The sequence below is a fragment of the Neomonachus schauinslandi genome, chromosome 11 (genome assembly GCF_002201575.2).
Source record: "Neomonachus schauinslandi chromosome 11, ASM220157v2, whole genome shotgun sequence".
Taxonomy (NCBI): Eukaryota; Metazoa; Chordata; class Mammalia; order Carnivora; family Phocidae; genus Neomonachus; species Neomonachus schauinslandi.
Genome location: NC_058413.1, coordinates 48,437,576 through 48,458,714, shown reverse-complemented (window position 1 = coordinate 48,458,714; position 21,139 = coordinate 48,437,576). Strand labels below are relative to the sequence as shown.

The following is a 21,139-nucleotide window of genomic DNA, read 5'->3' as shown; positions in this document are numbered from 1 at the left end:
GGGACCTGGTATCATGACCTGAGCCCAAGGCAGGCGCTTAACCAACTGAGCCACCCAGGCACCCCAACTTGGTCTGTCTTATACAGGGTTGTCATAATCTTTTGAAGTGGTTATGCTGGAGTCTTGAAAAATTTTATTCCCACCTAAAATAAGACAGGCCAGGGCGCCTGGGTGGCTCAGATGGCTGAGCGTCTGCCTTCGGCTCAGGTCATGATCCCAGGGTCCTGGGATCGAGCCCCACATCGGGCTCCTGGCTCAGTGGGGAGCCTGCTTCTCCCTCTCCCTCTGCTTCTCTCCCTGCTCGTGCTCTCTCTCTCTATCTCTGTGTCTCAAATGAATAAATAAAATCTTAAAAAAAAATAATCAATATGTTTTAAAAAAATAATAAATAAAATAAAATAAAATAAGACAGACCAAAAGAATTTATTCCATAGTTTTGTCACCAAGATGACTCAATCCAGGTAACACAGAAGGAACTCTGAAGGCTGAGTCTTTGAGAGCTCCTTTGAGAATTCCCAGTAGTTATTCATATTTCTCAAAGGTTTGTCTGCAAACACTTGTCTTTGAACCTTTGCTGACAAGCCTTTGAATAGTAGGAAAAACTACCGGGGAGTGGTGCTGTGGAGGGGGCTACGGCACAGTGGAGCTTTCTTTCAGCAAGCCAGTTGGTATTTCCAGGGTATAAAATTATGAATTAAGACATCCAGGCTGCTGAAGGCAAGCAATATACCTGCCATCCTTCTTTGTAATATCTCCCAAGGTGTTCATTGCCACCACTCGGTCATAGCTTTATTTTAGGTGTTTATGGTTGAGCCTGGATAGTTTTCAGCCTCCTTAATTACCTCCCTGCCTCCAGAACCATCCCCATGACTTCTGATTAATCATGTTTGAAGAGTAAAATATGGTTTTCCAATTATTACAAAAGTGGTGTGTGTCAAACGAGTCCTAGAGCAAGAGTAGATTCCAATTCTCCCCAATTCAATGTTCCTGGCATATACATTGGTGAAAGTATAACTCTTTGCAAATAGTCAGGGATATAAAGACAGCCTACAGAAGGAGTTAGCTTAAAGAAGTCCTGGTAACTCAGCTCTCTCGTGGATGAAGTTATTTATCCACAGTTTTTTAAAAAAGATAACACCAGAGAATCCCAGGCTAGTCACCAGGTTTTACAATGAAGTGATTGGGCAGTGTTCCCTCTCATCTCCCTGGATTGCTTACGTTCTGCATTTAAAAAATATGTATCAGCCACTTGTATGTCTTCTTTTGTGTAATGTCTCTTCAAGTCCTTTGCCAATTTTATTCTCATATTGTACTTTTCTTATTGATTTGTTCTTACTATAATCTGTCTATAAGTCCTTTGTCAGATTTGTACATTTTAAAGTTACACTCCTATTCTGGTTTGCCTTGTCACTCTCTTAATTGTATCTTTTGATGAACAGATGTTTTTAATTTTAATGAAGTCTAATTTAATAATATTTTCTTTATTGTTTAGTGCTTTAGCAACAAGTTCAAGAAATCTTTACCCAATCCAAGATTATAATGATATTCTCTCAAATATTCATCTCGAGGCTTTATACTTTAGAAACTCAGTGTTGGGCTATAATTTTAAATATTTTGTTTTGCCTATGAATTCAAAAAGGCAAGGCCCACACCTCTATTTACTGTGAGAATGTGTGGGACTATGTGATTTTGCTTATATTACCAGTTCCTCCTCCAAGGCTGTTTTCTAGGTAAAATCCTTGGAGTGTAAGAGAAGGGAATTTTTGGGTGAAATGATTTCTTTTTTGCACTTGGGTTTCTTCTAGATTTCTGTCTGTCCAGGCAGTTCACACTGACATCCAAGGATTAACAAATTCCTTCTACCCCTTCAAGGTCTCTCAGTATAATCAGGCCAGACTCTGCACCTGCCATCAGGTATGCAACCTGCCGTAGTTCTCTGCTCACAGGGAAACACAGGGAAATAATCCCATTTACAATAACACCAAAAAGAATAAAATAACCTAGGAATAAATTCAACGAAGGAGGTGAAAGACTTGTATACTGAAAATTACAAAATATTGATAAAAGAAATTAAACAAGACTCAAGCAAATGTAAAAACATCCTGGGTTCTTGGGTTGGTAGGCTTGTTAAAATATCCATACTACCCAAAGCAGATTCAGTGCATCCCTACCAAAATCTCAATGGAATTTTGGTATAGAAATAGGAAAAACAATTCTAAAATTCATATGGAGTCACAAAGGGCCCCCAAACAGCCAAAATAATCTTAAGAAGGAAGAACAAAGCTGTAGGCATCACACTTCCTGATTCAAATAATACTGCAAAGCTACAGTAATTAAAACAGTATGGTACTGACATAAAGACAGACATATAGAGCAATGAATAGAATAGAGAGCCAAAAATAAATACATGCATGTACAAATAATTTTCGACAAGAGCACCAAGAATACACAGTGAGGAAAGGATAGATAGTCCCATCAATAAATGGTGTTGGGAAAACTGGATATCCACATGCAAAAGAATGAAATTGAACTCTTACCTTACACTACACACAAGAATCAACTCAAAATGTATTAAAGACTTAAATGTAAGAACTAAAACTGCAAGAAGAAAACCCCTGGAAGAAAACACAGGAGAAAGGCTTCATGTCATTGGTCTTGGCAATAAATTTTTTTTGTATGACATCAAAATCAAAGGCAACAAAAACAAAAATAGATAAGTGGGACTACATCAAACTAAAAAACTTCCGTCCCGCAATGAAAACAATCACCAAAGTGAAAAGGCAACTACAGAATAAGAGAAAATATTTGTAAACCATGTATCTAATAAGAGGTTAGTTTCCAAAATATATAAGGAACAACTCAATAAAAACAACTCAATAGCAAAAACACTAATAACTCGATTTAAAAAAATGGCCTAAAGACCTGAACAGACATTTCTTCAAAGAAGACATAAAAATGTAAAAATGGCCAAGAGGTACAAGGAAAGACGCTCCACATCACTAATCATCATGTAGATGTAAATCAAAACCACGATGAAATATCACCTCATATGTGCCAAGATGGCTATTATAAAAAAAAATACAAAACAAAACAAAAGACAAGTGTAGGTGAGGATATGAAGAAGGAGCAAACTTTTGTACATTGTTTTGGGAATGCAAAATGGTGTATGGAGGTTACTCAATCAAGAATAGAACTACCATATCATCCAGTAATCCCACCTGTAGATATTGATCTAAAAAAAAAAAAGACAGTGAGCAATTATTTACACTAGTACCTACATAAGTAAAAGTGCAGAATACATTTCGGGGCTCTCTGAAACTATTCACTGTGAGACTATGACTTAGTCCAGGGTGTCAGAGGATGCTTCAATGGTGAAATAAATTTAAACCCGAGACCTAAGGTGACTAGGAATTAGTCTTCCATTGGAAGGAGGTAGAGTGATGACTACAATCATAAGATGGTTTGTAGTTAGGTAAAGATAGAGATGTAGGAGTATCTATTTATCTTTAGGTCACAGTGTAATATCTGATACAGAGAAAGATTTTCTAAAAATTGTTTAACACTAATTCAACAAACATCTGTTTAGTGCCTCCTACATTCTCAGCACTACACCATTAAAAAGGGTTACAAAAATAATTAGTCATAGACACGGCACTTTCACACCGGGGAAAGAACAAGATCTTCCAACTATAATGGGGACTAATCAAGTGGTGTAAACAAAATGTTGGGAGAAGTACAGGAATGAAGGGAATTTAATTCTCCCAGATATGATCTGGAATGTTTTTGTGGAATTGATGGCTACCTATTTGTGTCATTCATCAGCCACAGCTGGGCTTCCTTAAAACCTAAAGGAATAATATCTTTCTAGGACAGAGAGTCTCACAGCATGTCCATTTCCTAATTTGCTGGATTTGAGGTGTTTGAGCTGTTAGATCTTTCTAATGTGGATTATCAGGTTTAGCTTTGTTCTGAAGACGATTGATGGGCTGTCCCAGAATCAAAGGAACCTGACTTTCAACCTTAGAGAATGTTGTGCTATGTGGCCATGGTTCAAGAATACAGCCAGAGTTGATTGTGGCCATGTATCTTTGACAACCTGCCAGTCTATGTGGCAGTTGTGGATGGCAGAGTCCTAAGAAAAATGTTAGTGTGAGCTTCATTGTTTTATTAGAAAGCTTACATGTTGGTGGATCAAAATTGACAAAGGGAAGAGGGAAGAGCATGTGTGTGAGAAATGTCTGCCACCAATAAGCATGGTGTGTATGTCAAGTGTCCTAGGACAGATCCATATTACATGTGAAAAATATATGATTTTTTTAAACGTACATCACTTATATTGCAATTCCAGTGGATTCATGTTTGTAAATTAAACTGTACTAGCAAACCCAAATTATTGCTAAACATAGGTGACATGAAAACCTCAACCACTGAATATAGCCACATTTCAGAAATGCCACAAATTGTCACAGCCATATTACTCATGTTGATCTAATAATCAACTTCAATGAGAGTAAAATGTTATAATTATTTTCAATTTAAATTGAAATGTTTAATTTTTTCATTTAATTAAAAAAGTAAATGGAACCTCAGAGTATGTATTTCATTCATACATTTTTATGTAATCATGTTTACATGTTATCTCTCTGTCCCAATAGATGTGCACATGTAACTTCTCTATCCCAATGGATTCTCAATGTAGTTTTCCAAAACAAATAACTAATTAATTTGTAATTACAAGTGAAGTAAGTGATTTGGGCCTTATCTCAAATGACACAAGCCTCACTTAAATATGGCTCTGCCGTTCAGTGACAATTCCTTGGAGCCTATCCCTAGTGTTGCAGTGGATGTGTCGCTAATTTATCCTTGTTCTTTTTTAGGGACACAGAAATATTTGATTCTCTTATATGTACAAGAAGTTACAAGTTGATTATTTCGAGTAAATTATTAGTAACTGAGCATTTATTTGTTGCGTACACAGTGCTTGGTCTTTTCATCCACATCATATCATTTTTAACACAAGAATCACATGAGGTATGTATCATTATTTCCTTTTTACAGGTAAGGAAACAGAAGATCAACAACTTCTTGTAACATGCCTCTGATTCCATAGACTGTGAGAGGTAGAGCTAGAAACCAATCCCAAGTTTGTGTGCTGCAAAGTCCGAGGTATTTCTGCACATCCCTTTGCCTTCCCTGCTGGCTCTCATATCCAACTTTGAAAACGTTTATGTCTTTCATCCATTTATTTTTTTCTCAAAAAATTTATTTCAGTTTGAGGCTTTGTCTCATTAAAAATGCCAAAATGTGAGGATTCAGACACGTAACCCTAGTACTGTTCATACTGTAGGACGTCATTGCCATGATTAACATGTAACATTGAGTAAAATGTGCATGGTTGCTGACAGTTACGTATTATTTTTTTCTTAATTCTTCTTCAGATAGAAGCTCTTCAGGAAGAAGCAGATTATTCAGCATATTTTGGTCTTTAAACTAGAAGAGCCATGGAAATGACTGAATGTAACTTAATATATTCTCCCCTGTCCTTGATCATGTGCTCTAATTTGAACTAAGGGAGTATTATTCTGAAATGCTAATCTTTCTTTCAATCCAATTTCCTAGCCTTACTAGCTGGCTACTTGCATCCATACCTCTCTACCCTCTCCCCCCCATCACCATCATATGCTCTCACTTCCTATTTCCCTATAGTTGCTAAATAGAACTGATGAGACCAAAACTTACTAATGCAATTCCCCAAATGCTTCATTTCAGTTCACTTTCCAATTAATCCCAGTCCATAAAAATACCTGGACTCTTCTTACTGCTTCATGCAATCTCAGAAGGATGAAAAAGTATGGTGTAAGAGATAAGTCCTGGAAGATTTTGCAAAATATCCAGGATTTAGCTTGTAACAATAGTAAAAATTCTATTTGGCCCTTTCATCTTGGACATAGACACTTTCCAGCCCCTGGTATCATTATGACTAAGGATGTAATTTTTTCATTCCAGGAAAAGGATCAAGTAAGAAAGAGATGTCAAAGTCAGCTCCATATTGTTTGTCCAATAATTGGATAAATGGTGATAGTATTTACTAAAAAAGAGAATACTGGGGCAGAGGCACATTTGGGATGGGGGTGGAAAATCAAGAGCTGGCCTTTCCATGATCATTTCGGTGATTTACAGTTTATGTTACTACAATCAGAATTGGGGTAATACCCTTTTATGTATTTCTGGTACACATGGGGAAGACTTGCTCTATGGTATACAAATAGGAGTAAAATAGCTGAATTCTAAGATCACTGAGTCTTCAATTTTAATATTTTCATGGAATTTGAAAAAATTCATGTGCACAAAGTACTCTATGAGTGAGGCAGAGTTACCATTTAAAAATTGTAATTGTACGGTTCTGTTTAGATATCTACATTAAATGTGGGGTAATTTCAACCAGTGTAACCGCCTCTGGTTCTGATTTCAATAGGCACCATTAAATGGATAGATGGAGACTGAAAACCATACAACAGTGACAGAGTTCATTATTCTGGGATTAACAGATAACCCCACACTATGTGCCATCTTCTTTGTGATTTTCCTGGGAGTTTATATAGTTACCATAGTGGGAAATATCAGTATAATCATCTTAATCCGAAGCAGCCCACAGCTTCACACCCCAATGTACCTTTTCCTCAGCCATTTGGCCTTTGTGGACATCGGGTATTCCACGTCAGTCACGCCAGTCATGCTCATGAGTTTCTTAAGAGAGAGAACGACCATCCCTGTCACTGGCTGTATAGCCCAGCTTGGCTCTGATGTCACCTTTGGGACTACAGAGTGCTTCCTGCTGGCTACCATGGCCTATGATCGCTATGTGGCCATCTGCTCTCCCTTGCTCTACTCTACCCAGATGTCCCCAGTGGTCTGCTTCCTCCTATTGGGGGCTTCCTACCTGGGTGGATGCATGAATGCCTCATCATTTACGGGCTGTTTGATGAATCTATCCTTCTGTGGACCAAATAAAATCAACCATTTTTTCTGTGACCTCTTTCCACTCTTGAAGCTTTCTTGTGGCCATATTTATATTGCTGAAATATCTCCTGCCATCTCTTCTGCATCTGTCCTCATAAGCACACTGTTTACCATAATTGTGTCCTACAGTTACATCCTCCACTCAATCCTGAATATGCGCTCTACTGAGGGGAGGAAGAAGGCCTTCTCTACCTGCACTTCCCACCTCACTGCAGTCACTTTGTTTTATGGGACAGTTTTGTTTGTTTATGTGATGCCCAAGTCGAGTTATTCAGCCGATCAGGTCAAAGTGGCATCAGTGATCTATACAGTGGTGGTCCCCATGTTGAACCCCCTCATCTACAGCCTGAGGAACAAGGAGGTGAAAGAGGCCATGAGAAAACTAATGGCTAAAGCACATTGGTTCTCCTGAATTACATCAGATATGAATCCATAAATAACAAACCAATGATTTGAGGAAACATTTGTGCTGTATACTTTGATGATATTTATCATTAAGTTGATCACTTTGATAGTGAAGAACGCCTATATATGTAAAAAGCCAATGTTTACTTCCATATAGAAAGTGAAATATATCATTAACATGGAAATCTGCTTCATTCAAATTAAATATTAACTTTTCAAGGTAAGAATACCTTTGCAAAATAGTTCCATTCATCAGCTGTGAGTCCTATTTAAATAAAGAAAGCTATTTCCATCAAAGATCAAACTTAATTGAATTCCATCTTGTTAAATAACATTTTGGGAAAAAAACTTGTCCCCAGAAGATGTGTAATAAATGGTAATATTGACAAGTCAGGCTGTTCAGGTCAGTTCCTTTAAAGGTACTGCCCTGCCTTTGTCAATGGATATTTAACCTTTTGGAAGCATTGATGTTAGTGTCTCCAAAAAGCTTCTATTTTCACTTTATTTAAGCCAGAGCAAAGATCATGATTCCTCTGTGTGGCCTTTAAGAGAGCCAAACCAGATAACACCCACGATCCCCTTGGGTGATCTTATCTTCTCCCCTGAGTTCAGCTGCCACTTGTGTGGTGACAGAATCCCTACACACCCTTCCTTGGAGCACAGATGAACTTCTCCACTGGCCTTTCCCCCAAGACTCTCAAACTCAGGGCATCCTGACTTGAATTTATCATACTTCTCACAAAACTATTCCTTCTCCTCTGGTCCTTTCTCAATAAGTGGCATCTCTTTGTAAGGCCTTGTACTTGCAAGAGATTTGGGGTGACTATCACTGCATACCCATCAAAATAGTCTGCCTCCCTCCACCCCGTTCCTTCTGTCAGATGGAAGACATGTTGCATACTGACGCTTCCTTATCTAAGTCTCTCCTTTCTAGGCACTTAAAGACTCTCCGGTTGATTATGGTAAGTCCATGCAGAGACTTTTCCTTTGTATTTCCACTCTAAGGGATTCAGTAATCCAATCACCCAGATGTAAGTGGTGTGGTGTGGCACTGTTACCTCTTTTATTGGAGAGAATACACTTTGGCACCTATTTTTTCCCTCCCAAAGTCTAAATCAACTGAGGAAATGGCAAAAAGAGAAGGCAGAAGGTGTTCTGAATCCCAGAACGTGACACTCTCCTTCTCTGTCCCTGGCAGTACTGGAAACACTCAGGTCTCCCCAGTGAGACTGGGTCTTTCCCCATCTGTTTACAGCATGGCCAAGAGTAGCCCAGAGCACTGAGGGCAAGCTCGCTCCCAAGAGAAACGGGGAAGGGGAAAGGTTGCGATTGCTCTTCTGGGTTGAATTGTGTCCCTCAAAAATTCGTATGTTGTAGTCCTAACCACCAGTATCTCAGAATGTGACCTTATCTGGGAATAGATACAGATGTTACAGATGTAATTAGTTAGGATAAAGTCATATTGGAGTAGGATGGGCTTCTAATCCACTATGACTAGTATCCTTATTTAAAAGGAAAAAAAAGGAGAATTTGCATACAGATAACACACAGGGAGAACCTCATGTGAAAATACAGAGAAATGGGTCATGCTTCTACAAGCCAAGAAACTCCAAAGATTGCCCACAAATCATCAAAAACTAAGTGAGAGAGCTAGAACAGATCTCACAGCCCTCGGAAGGAACCGAGCCTGCTGACACCTTGATCTTGGACTCCTGGCCTCCAGAACTGTGAGAGAATCAATTTTTGTTGTTTAAGCCACTCAGTTTGTGGTACTTTGTTATAGCCGCTCTCACAAGCTAATACAACTACATATCTAGTTTTCCCCTCCAAACTTACCATCAGCTAATTTACTACTTCTAGGGGAGGAAGGAGTGAAGGCTAAGAAAGGTGTGTTATGCTAATAGATATCTCTTCCAAAGGGGGATAGAGAATAATAGGAATGGGAAAAAGCATTTTCCCCAAAGAGCACATCAAAAAATAAGGATCAAGAATATGCCTGTGGGAACAATCAAAAACTCCTTTTGTAAGAATTTTTTTTTTAGAAGTTTCCTGATAACTGTAGATTGTAGATTGCTCCCTAGAAGGCAGAAATATGAACCGGGAGAAAATTGTAAAGATCCTGAGCTACTGTGTTGTTAAAAGTTTTTAGTCCATATAAATTTCAGGAAAATGTTCTTCTTTTGGAGTGTTTTGGGACTTAGGAAGTCACTGACATTCCTCATATTCTGTGAACCCTAGCTGCAGCAGAATATTGGAGAAGACTGAAGGCAAAGCGGTGACAGGTAATTTCTTGGGGGTGAGGAAATCATTGAATACTGTGATTGGGATGGTGGTTGTGCAAGCGTTTACATTTGTCAAAAGTCATCTACCTATATATTTAAATCGTGTGTATGTAAATTATACTTCAGTAAAGTTGCTATTTTAGAAGATTCTACAAGAGAGTACTCCTTTCTTTCTCATTTTAATCTGAGGCTATGGGCAGTGGGCAGTGGCGACAGGATTACCATCTACCTACCAATGCAGGTCAATGCCTTTCATTCCTTTCTTCAGCACTATGTCTATACCAGCATTGACTTTCTTTCTGCTTAAAAAAATTCTATTATTTCTTCTTTTACTACACATTTGCTGGTGATGAATCTTAAGTCTGGGGTGGGTTCGTTTGGTTTTGGTCATAGAGAGTCTTTGCAGCACCTTCATTTTTTTTTTTTCACTTGTTAAATGTTTTTATTTCGAAATAATTATAGATTTAAGGAGCTGCAAAATAGTACAAAAGGTCCTGTGTACCCTTTATGCAGTTTCACCCAGGAGTTACTAAAGCACCATATCAAAACCAAGAATTGGACACTGAGAAAATGGATTAGTGTAGTTCTGTGCACCTTCATTCTTGAAGATAACTCTTTTGGGTAGAATTCTAGGTTACCAGTTACAAATCTTGGAGCACTTTTAAGATGCCATTGTTTTCTTGTTTCTATCATTTCTCTCAAAAACTCAGCTAGCAGTCTTCCACCCTCTTCCCTCCTCTTTTTCAAAAGGAATGTCTTGTATTTCCCCCTTGTTGGGGAAATCATCAAAAAGACGTGACCGCCCATTGACCCAAGAGCTGGACCCAGGCATTCAGTGGCTCCTGGCCGTCTCCCCTGTCCTTGGAATGTTCCTTTTGTCTTCCCTGCTCCCTGAGACTGCGCCAAGGACAAAGGCTTGAGACAGTAACTGGTATTGAAAACACCTGCATGGTCTGCCTGGCTGCACCCAGTTAAAGCCTCTTTACAAGCTTTGAAGGTTTGGCTGGTGGGTGTGGGGATCCATTTGCCGTCTTGCTGTCGCCCAAGACAAGCCTTGAATGTAAGTTCCCTTTGCTAAACTGCCACCTTCCAACCTGGAGTGGCCGCCTCATTTTTTTCTTTCTCCCTGCCCTGTATGTAAGGGGGCTGGTTTCAAATCATACCTGGGAAACTCCCAGAGGAAGGTTGAAAACCAACACCCCAGAAGCTCTTAACATTTGCTTTTGGCTTCCTGTGGTCTTGTTATGATTTCTCAAAGTGTGGTTGTTCTTATACTTACCATGTTTGGAAGGTGCAGGGCTTCTTGAATTTGTAGCTCATGTTCTTTCATGTTTGGAATATTATCACTGAATATTTCTTCAGAAGTTTCTACTTCTTTTTGCTTGGACTTCAGTTGCACATGTGTTAAATCTTTTCACAATTTCCTGTATAGCTCACACTTTTTGTATTTTTTTTCTCCATCCAGTAACATGTTTGTTCTCTACTGACCTATCGTTCAGTTTACTATTTCTCTTTTCTGCTGTGTCCAATCTGTGTCCAATTCATCTGCTGAATTCCTAATTTATTTTCTGTTTCTAAGATTTAAACTTGGTTCTTTGTTTTTTTAAAAAAATGTTTTTGTATTTAGTTCTCTGGTGTGATTCTTCATTTTATTTCTCTGTTTTTTCTTAGACATATTTTTAATATTTATTTTGAAGTACCTGGTTTTTATGCATTTGGTCCTGGCATATTATTGGCATACTTCATCCTTTTGTTTTTTTTTGAATGATGGGCAATATAGATAAAAAGTTATAGAGGCTCTAGACGAGATTATCTTCCTCCAAAATGTATTCAGTTGTCTTCTAGAAGGCAGATAGAGCACTGGATTAATCTCTTTGAAGAAATGGAATTTTAGTCCCCAGAGGGGTCATTCATATAACAAAACAACTCCATGTCTCCTTGTACAGTATAACTCCTAAACTTGCCTTCTGGTAAAATAGTGGTGTTATTTCCAGGGTAGGTTAGGTGCTGTGCTTTGTTGGGGATGATCTATTTCTGGTTTGGCCTTATTTCTTGGATGTAGTAATTACCCCTAAGATCTAGTCTTTCAGGACTCCCAAGTAGAAGGAAAAGGTGTTAGAGGTCTCCTCTACCTTAGCCTATCAAATGCGAAATGCCAGAATCTGCTGAGATCTTCAGCCTCCCCCAGGCAGATGGCCACCTGGTGTTCTGATATCTTGCCAGCCCACGTGCAACTTGAAAGTCGTCAAATCCCTTAAAAGAGAAATTACACATGGGATTTCAGGCTCACATCTCTACAGTGTTTCCTCTCTAGGATCTTGACTGCACAAATCTCAGCTGCCTTGGCATCTCTGACCTCAAACTTCTCGTACTCACCCTGCCCCATTGCCAAAACCCCCAGGCTTTGGCTTTTTGCTCAGTCTGTGTTCCTGTTGATATCGTTTGGCAAATGCACTTATTTGTGAGGCTCAAGGTAGGACTTACTGAGGAAATGACATTAAACTGAAGCATAAAGGAAAATAGGAGTAAGGCGATTATTGCTAGCTGGAAATGCAGTTGCAGAAACAGGTAGGTGAAAGGAGAAATGTGGGATGTTGAACTAATTATCCTTAGCTCAAAGTACAGGGTCTGCTACACAGCAAGTTTTCGACAAATATCTGTTGGTTAAACATTAATTCTAATTCAATGAATATTTGGTCTCTTTATTCCTCGCAGTAGATTATGAACTGAGGAAACAAAGTTGAATATATCATGTGTTTTTCTTTCAAGAAGTTCACAACGAAATGTTTCTTAAAAATACAATGGTTTCTATTCAAATGGTAAGAATAAAGTGCTAGTTGCCATTCTTTAAACTTTAAAAATTTTTAAGGTTTTTAAATTTATTGTATATATTTTAGGTGTACAACATGATTTTTGACATACATATACATGGTGAAATGATTAATGCAGTCAAGCTAATTAACATCCATCTCCTCACATAGTTACCTTTTTGAGTGTGGTGAAAACAACTGAAATTTACTTTCTTAGCAAATTTCCAGTATAAAATACACTATTAACTACACATATTGTGCTGTACTTTAGATCTCTAGAACATATTCATTCTACATAATTGCGACTTTGTACTCTGACCAATGTCTCCCCATTTCTGCCACCTTCCTAACCCTGGTAACTATTGTTTTACTCTCTGCTTCTAGATTCTACTTTTTTAGATTCCACATATAAATGAGATCAGGCAGTATTTTTCTTTGTCTCATTTTACTTAGCATTATGTCTACAGTATCTTATTGCAAATGGCAAGAATTCCTTCTTTTTTTATGGCTACATAATATTCCACGATGTATAACTACCACATCTGTTGACATGATTGTATGGTTTTTATCTTTCATTCTGTGAATGTGGTCTATCACATTGACTGGTTTGCATACGTTAAAACAAACTTGCATCCCAGGGGTATATCCTACTTAGTCAAAACTGAGACTTAAACAATGAGATGAAAAAGTTTAAGATGGGGCGCCTGGGTGGCTCAGTTGGTTAAGCGAACGCCTTCGCCTCAGGTCATGATCCTGGAGTCCCTGGATCGAGTCCCGCATCGGGCTCCCTGCTCGGCAGGGAGTCTGCTTCTCCCTCTGACCCTCCTCCCTCTCATGCTCTCTGTCTCTCATTCTCTCTCTCTCAAAAAAAAAAAAAAGTTTAAGATGATTATATGAGGAAATAGAGACTTTCACATGTGAAAATGGAATAGTGAAGTTTGTGAAATGGCTGGTCAGAGAACTGTAGCCAAATTTTAATTGTGTTAAAGAATGGGATCCAGAGACCCAGTAGGCTCTGATACCACCTATAATCAATGAAGCTGTGATTTGAATCCCAGTTACACGCACTTCGGTAGCTCTCCTCACCTGCACTCACTCTAGCACAACCTCACGCTTCCTCTCTTGAGATTCTTCTTTGCAGGGTTTTCTCCCAAGATGCTTTGCTGACATTCTGGACTCTTCACGCCACCCGTCAACTTTACACAGAGTTCGTTCTCTACCTCTTCATTTTAACTGAACCTTGTTGTCTGAGAAGGGCACAATTGCTTCTCGGCTCTGTTGAAAGGAAGTTGCTCACTTGCCTATGCTACGGGCACTGGACACAATGTTGATGTTCTCCTAGCTTCTTACTATATTTCTAAGTCATCTGTTTGCATATTTATGATAAAACATTTTCCTCATTGACACCAATCTTATGCAGCTATGAAACAATATACAGCTGACCCTTGAACGATGCAGGGGTTAGGGGCACTGACCTCTGCATAGTCAAAAACCACATATAACTTTTGACTCCCCCAAAAACTTAGTTGGGGTGCCTGGGTGGCTCAGTCAGTAAAGTGTCTGACTTCCACTCAGGTCATGATCTCAGGGACTGGGATCCAGCCCCACTCGGAGCCCCATAAGGGACTCCACACTCCTCACTCAGCGGGGAGTCTGCTTCTCTCTTTCCTTCTCCCTCTGACCCTCACCCCCCACTCCCATGTGTGTGCACATGCACTCTCTCTCTCTCAAATAAATAAATAAAATATTTTTTTAAAAAGTCAGTTAACACATATTTTGTATGTTATATGTATTATATGCTGTATTCTTACAACAAAGTAAGGTAGAGAATAAAAAATGTTAAAATCATAAGCGAAGAAAATATATTTACAGTACTGTACTATATTTATTGAAAAAATCCCCGGGGTGCCTGGGTGGCTCAGTTGGTTAAGCGACTGCCTTCGGCTCAGGTCATGATCCTGGAGTCCCGGGATCGAGTCCCACATCGGGCTCCCTGCTCGGCAGGGAGCCTGCTTCTCCCTCTGACCCTCCCCCCTCTCATGTGCTCTCTCTCTCTCATTCTCTCTCTATCAAATAAATAAATAAAATCTTAAAAAAAAAAAAAAGATGTTTTAAAAAAAGAAAAAATCCCCATGTAAGTGGACCCACGCAATTCAAACCCATGTTGTTCAAGGGTGAACTGTACTATTGTCCTCAGGGTCTTTTACTGACAACCCAGTTTCTTCTCATTTTTTTTAGCAAATTGCCACCAGCCTCTTGATCTTTTTCCCACCTCAGTCCCTCAGTCCCTGGCATTGGCAACTTCACACCATGTGGCTGTGCCTAGACAGTGTGACCTCAAAATGCCTAGACTCCTTGCAGCGTCTAACATCTTCCACAATCCACCTGAGAATCTTACTACAATGGCCTCAATTAGATTCTTCAGTTTTATATATAGCACCTTCCACTTCTGTGATTTTCATAAACTAGCTTTGATTTTTAAGCTCTAAGTCAAATAGCTTTTGAATTATTTGCTTTTTGAGGACTCAAGAAAGTTAATTGTGAAACCATCTAGCCTATTCCTTTGCTGGGGAATAGAAAGAATAGCTCTTTGACAGACTTTTCTATATTATTCATAAAATCTGGTATGTTAAAAATGTCTCTTTTGCAGTAATTTTCATCAGTTTATTTTTCCAGAAATTCATCCATTCCCATCTAGTTTCCTTATTTCTTTGAATAGAGCTGAACAAGGTCATTCTTAAAATTCCTTGAAGTTTCTCTGTATTGTGGCCTTTCATTCATTTCAACTCTAAGACTTTGTAGTTTCTCCTTTTTTCGTTAAGTAAATTAGTGATTTTCCCTCTCTCTTGTTGGCTCACTCTCCCTCTCTCTTTCATTTTTTCTCCTTTTCCATCTTAGTGTAATTTTTTCCTTCTTCCAAAGGCAACAAAGGTTCTGAAAATAGTTTTCCAAACTGTTTTTCAGTATGTTTACTACACACATACGCGCCTGTGCGTATATGCATGTATGTGTTATATGTACGTAAATGTGTAATGACATTTTAAAATATTTTTCTCATTTTAAAATATTTTAAAACTACGCCTGGTTTTGTAGTAGGAAAGGAGTGCAACCAGGATATATCAGGCAATTAGAATGCACTTTAATTGCTTTATACACGAAGTGATGATTTCATTGGAAATACTCTATTTTTACCACTTTATCAGCCAATAGGTTTATGAAAAAGTGCTCAACATCACTAATGAACAGAGGCATGTGAATCAAAGCCACAATGAGCTATCACCTCACTCCTGTTAGAATGAGTATTCTCAAAAAGACAAGAAATAACAAGTGTTAGGATGTGGAGGAAAGGGAATCCTTGTACACAGTTGGCAGGAATACAAATTTGTATAGCCAGTATAGAAAACAGTATAGAGTTCCTCAAAAAATTAAAATAGAACTACTATATGAACCAGAAATTTCACTTCTGGGTATATAGCTGAAGGAAAAGAAATTAATATCTCAAAGAAGTATCTGCACATCCATGTTCATTGCCACATTATTCACAATAGCTAAGATGTGAAAACAACCTAAGTGTCCATTGATAGATGAACAAGTAAAGAAACTCACATATATACGTAATGGAATATTATTCAGCCTTCAAAAAAGGAAATTTTACCATTTGCAATACTGTGTGAACTTGGAGGACATAATGCTTAGTGAGATAAGCCAGAGACAGAAAGACAAATATTACATGCTATCTATGTGGAATCTAGACAAGTTGAACTTAGTGAAACAAAAAGTAGAATAGTGGTTGCCAGGGGTTAAGGAGTAGTAGAAATGGGATGATATTGGTCATAGAGTACAAACTTATAGTTAATGTACAACATGGTGACTATAGTTAATAATAACATATTGTATACTTGAAAATTGCTAAGAGTAAATCTTAAAAGCTTTCATTACAAGAGGGAAAAAAAGTGTAACTGTGTGATGCTGGATGTTAACTAGACTTATTGTGATGATCATCTCACCATATATACATATATCAAATCATTATGTTGTCTACCTGAAACTAATGTAACATTATATGTTAATTATCTCCATAAAAAATAACTAAGAAAATTGAAAAACCTAACATTACACCTTGAGGAACTAGAAAAAGAAGAACAAACTAAGCCCAAAGTTAGGAGGTAGGAAGGAAATAACCATGATAAGAGCAGAAATTAAATAAAATAGAGACCAAAAAACAATAGAAAAGATCAACAAAACTAAGATCTGATTCTTTTTTTTTTTTTTAAGATTTTTATTTATTTGTCAGAGAGAGAGAGAGAACAAGCAGGGGGAGCAGCAGAGGGAGAGGGAGAAGCAGGCTCCTCACTGAGCAAGGAGCCCAATGTGGGACTCGATCCCAGGACCCTGGGATCATGACCTGAGCTGAAGGCAGACGCTTAACGACTGAGCCACCCAGGCGTCCCTAAGATCTGATTCTTTGAAAAGAAAAACAAAATTGACAAATCTTTGAGGAACTAATACAAAAAGAAAGAAGTCTCAAAATTAGAAATGAAAAAGGACACAGTACAGCTGACACTATGGAAATACAGGATCATAAGAGACTGCTATGAACAACTACACACCAACAAATTGGAGAACCTAGAAGAAATGGTAAAATTCCTAAAAACATACAACCTAACAAGACTGAACAGGAACAAATAGAAAATCTGAACACCAATAATGAATAAGGAGAATGAAGCAATAATCCAAAACCTTCCAACAAAGAAAAACTGAGGACCATATGGTTTTACTGGTGAATTCTACCAACATTCAAAGAAGAGTTAACACCAATCCTTCTCAAACTCTTCCCCCAAAATGAAGAGAACACTCCCAAACTCATTTTATGAGGCCCACATTACTCTGACACCAAAGCCAGATAAGGACACTACAGAAAAGAAACCCAATTCAACAGCATGTTAAAATGACTACATTCCAGGATAGAGTGGGATTTATCCCTGGCATATAAGAATGGCTCAACATATATAGATCATAAATGCGATATACCACATTAACAAATGAAAAATAAAAATCATGATCATCTCAATAGATGCAGAAAAAGCATCTATAAAATTCAACACAGTTTCGGGCGCCTGGGTGGCTCAGTTGGTTAAGTGACTGCCTTCGGCTCAGGTCATGATCCTGGAGTCCCAGGATCGAGTCCCGCATCGGGCTCCCTGCTCAGCAGGGAGTCTGCTTCTCCCTCTGACCCTCCTCCCTCTCATGCTCTCTGTCTCTCATTCTCTCTCTCTCAAATAAATAAATAAAATCTTTAAAAAAAAAAATTAAAAAAAAATTCAACACAGTTTCATAATAAAAACTTTCTACAAATTGGGAATAGAAGGAATGTATCTCAACATAATAAAGGCCATAAATGACAAGACCATAGCTAAAATCCTGCTCAATGATGAAAGATTGAAAGCTTTCCTCCAGGAATAGGAATAAGACAAGGATGCCCACTCTTAGTACTCCTTGTTCAGCATGGTACTGGAAGTCCTAGCCAGAGCAATTAGGCAAGATAAAGAAGTAAAAGGCACCCAGGGGTACCTAAGTGGCTCAGTCAGTTAGGCGTCCAGCTCTTGATCTCTGCTCAGGTCATGATCTCAGGGTCATGGAATTGAGCGCTACATGGGGCTCCATGCTCAGCATGGAATCTGCTTGGGATTCTCTCTCTTTCTCTCCCTCTGCTCCTCACCCGCTTGGGTGTGTACTCTCTCTCTCTTTCTAAAATAAATAAATCTTAAAAAAATAATAAAATAAAAGGCATCCAAATTAGAATGGAAGAAGTAAAACGGTCACTGTTTTTAGATAACATGATCTTACATATAGAAAATCCTAAAGACCACCAAAGAACTGTTGGAACTGATAAACTCAGTAAGTTGCAGGGTACAAGATTAACATACAAAAGTCAGTTGTATCTCTATATACTAACAACTAACTATCATGAAAAATTCTGTGTTCTGTCTGTATATAAAGTAAGAGTCCTGGGTTTTGTAGAGAGAACTTTGAAAGGTAGTACTTTTTTTTTTTTAAAGATTTATTTATCCATTTCAGAGACAGAGCACGTGCGAGGGAGCAGGGGTTGGGGCAGAGGGAGAGAGAAAAATCCTGAAGCAGACTCCCTGCTGAGCACAGAGCCTAAGGCGAGGCTTGATCCCAGGACTCCAAGACCATGACCCAGCCAAAATCAAGAGTCAGCTGCTTAACTGACTGAGCCACCCAGGTGCCCCGAGAGGTGGTTCTTAGAAAATTACTGTTCATTGTTATCAATTTTTCTATCAGTTGGCTCTAACAATACAAGAAAGGAGAGATGGAGGAAAGAAGGAAGGAGAGAGGAAAAACGGAGGGCTGAGAGAAGGAACCAAGGAAGGAGAAATGAAACATAAGAAGAAGAAGGAAAGAATCATGAAAAACAATTATGAAGACTTACCTCTGTGTGACTTACTATGGGAAGTGATGGATATGTTAATTAACTTGATTACAGGGATTATTTCACAATATATATGTATGAAAGCATAAAGTAGTAAACTTTAAATATACACAATTCCTATGTGTTAATTATACCTCAATGCTGAAAACAAATCATAGAGAACACTTGAGAATATGGATGATTTAAATCTCATTCAGAGATTATTTATTTTTGCTTTAGGTAGGCATTTAGGATGAGGCAGAACACCTTAATCCAAAATAGTATTGAGGTTACTGGAAACTGGGTTTCAGTCTTTGTGATGATTTGGTTTGCTCTTGCTCTGAGTGTTCCCGTTGAAAGCATAGGGTTTTTGCTAGGACCTTCCCTCCTTGCTTGACCCTGACCTACAATTTCCCCAGCCTCTTACAGCTTCAAAAAACTGTTTGGTTTATCAGCAAGTAATCTGGGTTATATGTTTTTGAGCCCCTCAGACATTACTTTTCATTTAGCAAATTCCTCAAGATGAAAAGTGATACAGAATGGTGAGCTCCCAGTAAGGGTTTTTCTTTTTCTTCTTTCCAGGATCATGGACACTCAAGCTATTTTTGCTTTTGTAGCTCTTGAATGCCTTTATGCTGAACTTTATCTATAGATACCTTGTGACTAAAATCTGGGTCTACTTCAAGGACCTCACTGGCTGAGTGCTGCAGTAGATATAAGCAGGAATGACTTCTCAGAATGCCCTGGTGCCCAGGTCTTCCTATGCATGCCCCCCTTTTTGAATTACAATTTTTGAGATAATTGCCAGTTCACATATAGTTGTAGTATGTAATACAAGAGTTCTTCTGTACTCTCAACCCATTGTCTCCTAATGGGGACATCTTGAGAAACTGTAGTACAATATTGCTGTTGACATTGCTATAATCTTCTTTATCTTTTTTGTAAACAAAGTACTATTATGGTCTGTGTCTATTAATCTCCATATCTTAAATCTTAGTGGTTCTGTTTCTGTTGTTCATTGTTTGCACTGGCTCCCATGCCTGGTGCTACTTTGTTTCCTTTCTTGCTAGTCATTATCTTTCACTGTGTGCTAGTTACTGCATTTGAATAATTGTTGATAGGAATCATGGTGGCTTGAGTTGTTTGCTTATTCAGTTCACCTTGAGGCACCACCTGTCCTTGACCATCTTATATCCAAGTTCAAGGCTTTAGACTCTCCATCTTCAGGGCAGCGAATCTGTGGGAGACTTGGTCATTTCAGGCTTCCCCTTCTCCTGAGGATATATGTGAGGTGTATCATTCAGAACCGTCACCTGGACATATCCTTGGTTTTGACTTATCCTCTCATCCCAAAAGAACACTAAATCCTCCACCTGAGTTGGTAACAACACTTCCTTCTGATCGGTCAAATACTCTCATGGCAAAAGCATTTTTTAATAAGGATTTTAAAAAATATTTTTAAGTAATCTCTGTACCCAACATGGGGCTCAAACCCTGAGATCAAGAGTCACATGCTCCACTGACTGAGCCAGCCAGGTGCCCCAAAAAGCATTTTTGAGTGTTAGGTCTACTTCTCTGGGTTCTCAGTTTGTGGTGAGGCAATTCCTTATTGTCCTCTAATGCGGAATTTAAGATCTATTTAACATTTTATCATCTGTTCCAGTTGTGCTCACCTTTGGACTGGTAAAAATGATCAAGCCTGCCATTGCCCCAAAGGTAAATTATATGCATATGAGTGGGAGATTAAATTTGCCCCTGTGTATACAGGTAACCATATTACCTAACCAAGAAATGTCCTCACCTCCTACATCTTTGCTCAGATGTTACCTTCCCAGTGAGACCTACATTGACTCCTCCTAGCCCCTGACATGTTATGGTCTCCCTTACTCTGCTCTAGCAGTTTTTTTCTTTCTCTAAGCATGGCTCTCCTAATAATCTGAATCACCAACTTGTTTGTGTCATTGTATCTCCCATGCTATAAGATAAATTCCATGAGAGCAGGTTTCTCTGCAGTCTTGTCACTTATATTCCCCATAGCCTGGATGCTTTTCGCTTATATTCCCCATAGCCTAGGACAATCCCTGGAATATAAGATCATTCAATATAATTTTTGAATTCATGAAAGAACAAATAATGAAATGATAAAGCCCTATAAGTTTGTCAGCAAAAAGAAAGATTTTTGTGTCTGA

The 21,139-nt window shown here is 38.5% G+C and overlaps 1 protein-coding gene across 1 annotated transcript; it reads left to right on the top strand.

The window, feature by feature from the left end:
• The first annotated feature begins 6,487 nt into the window (after positions 1-6,487).
• LOC110576458 (olfactory receptor 481) lies at positions 6,488-7,432 on the top strand. Its single transcript, XM_021685653.1, has one exon. The coding sequence runs from the start codon at positions 6,494-6,496 to the stop codon at positions 7,430-7,432; it is 939 nt and encodes a 312-aa protein (XP_021541328.1). The 5' UTR covers positions 6,488-6,493.
• The last annotated feature ends 13,707 nt before the right edge of the window (positions 7,433-21,139 follow it).

Coding starts and splice junctions, on each gene's coding strand:
- LOC110576458 (XM_021685653.1), top strand. CDS start 6,494: ATGGAGACTGAAAACCATACAACAGTGACAGAGTTCATTATTCTGGGA.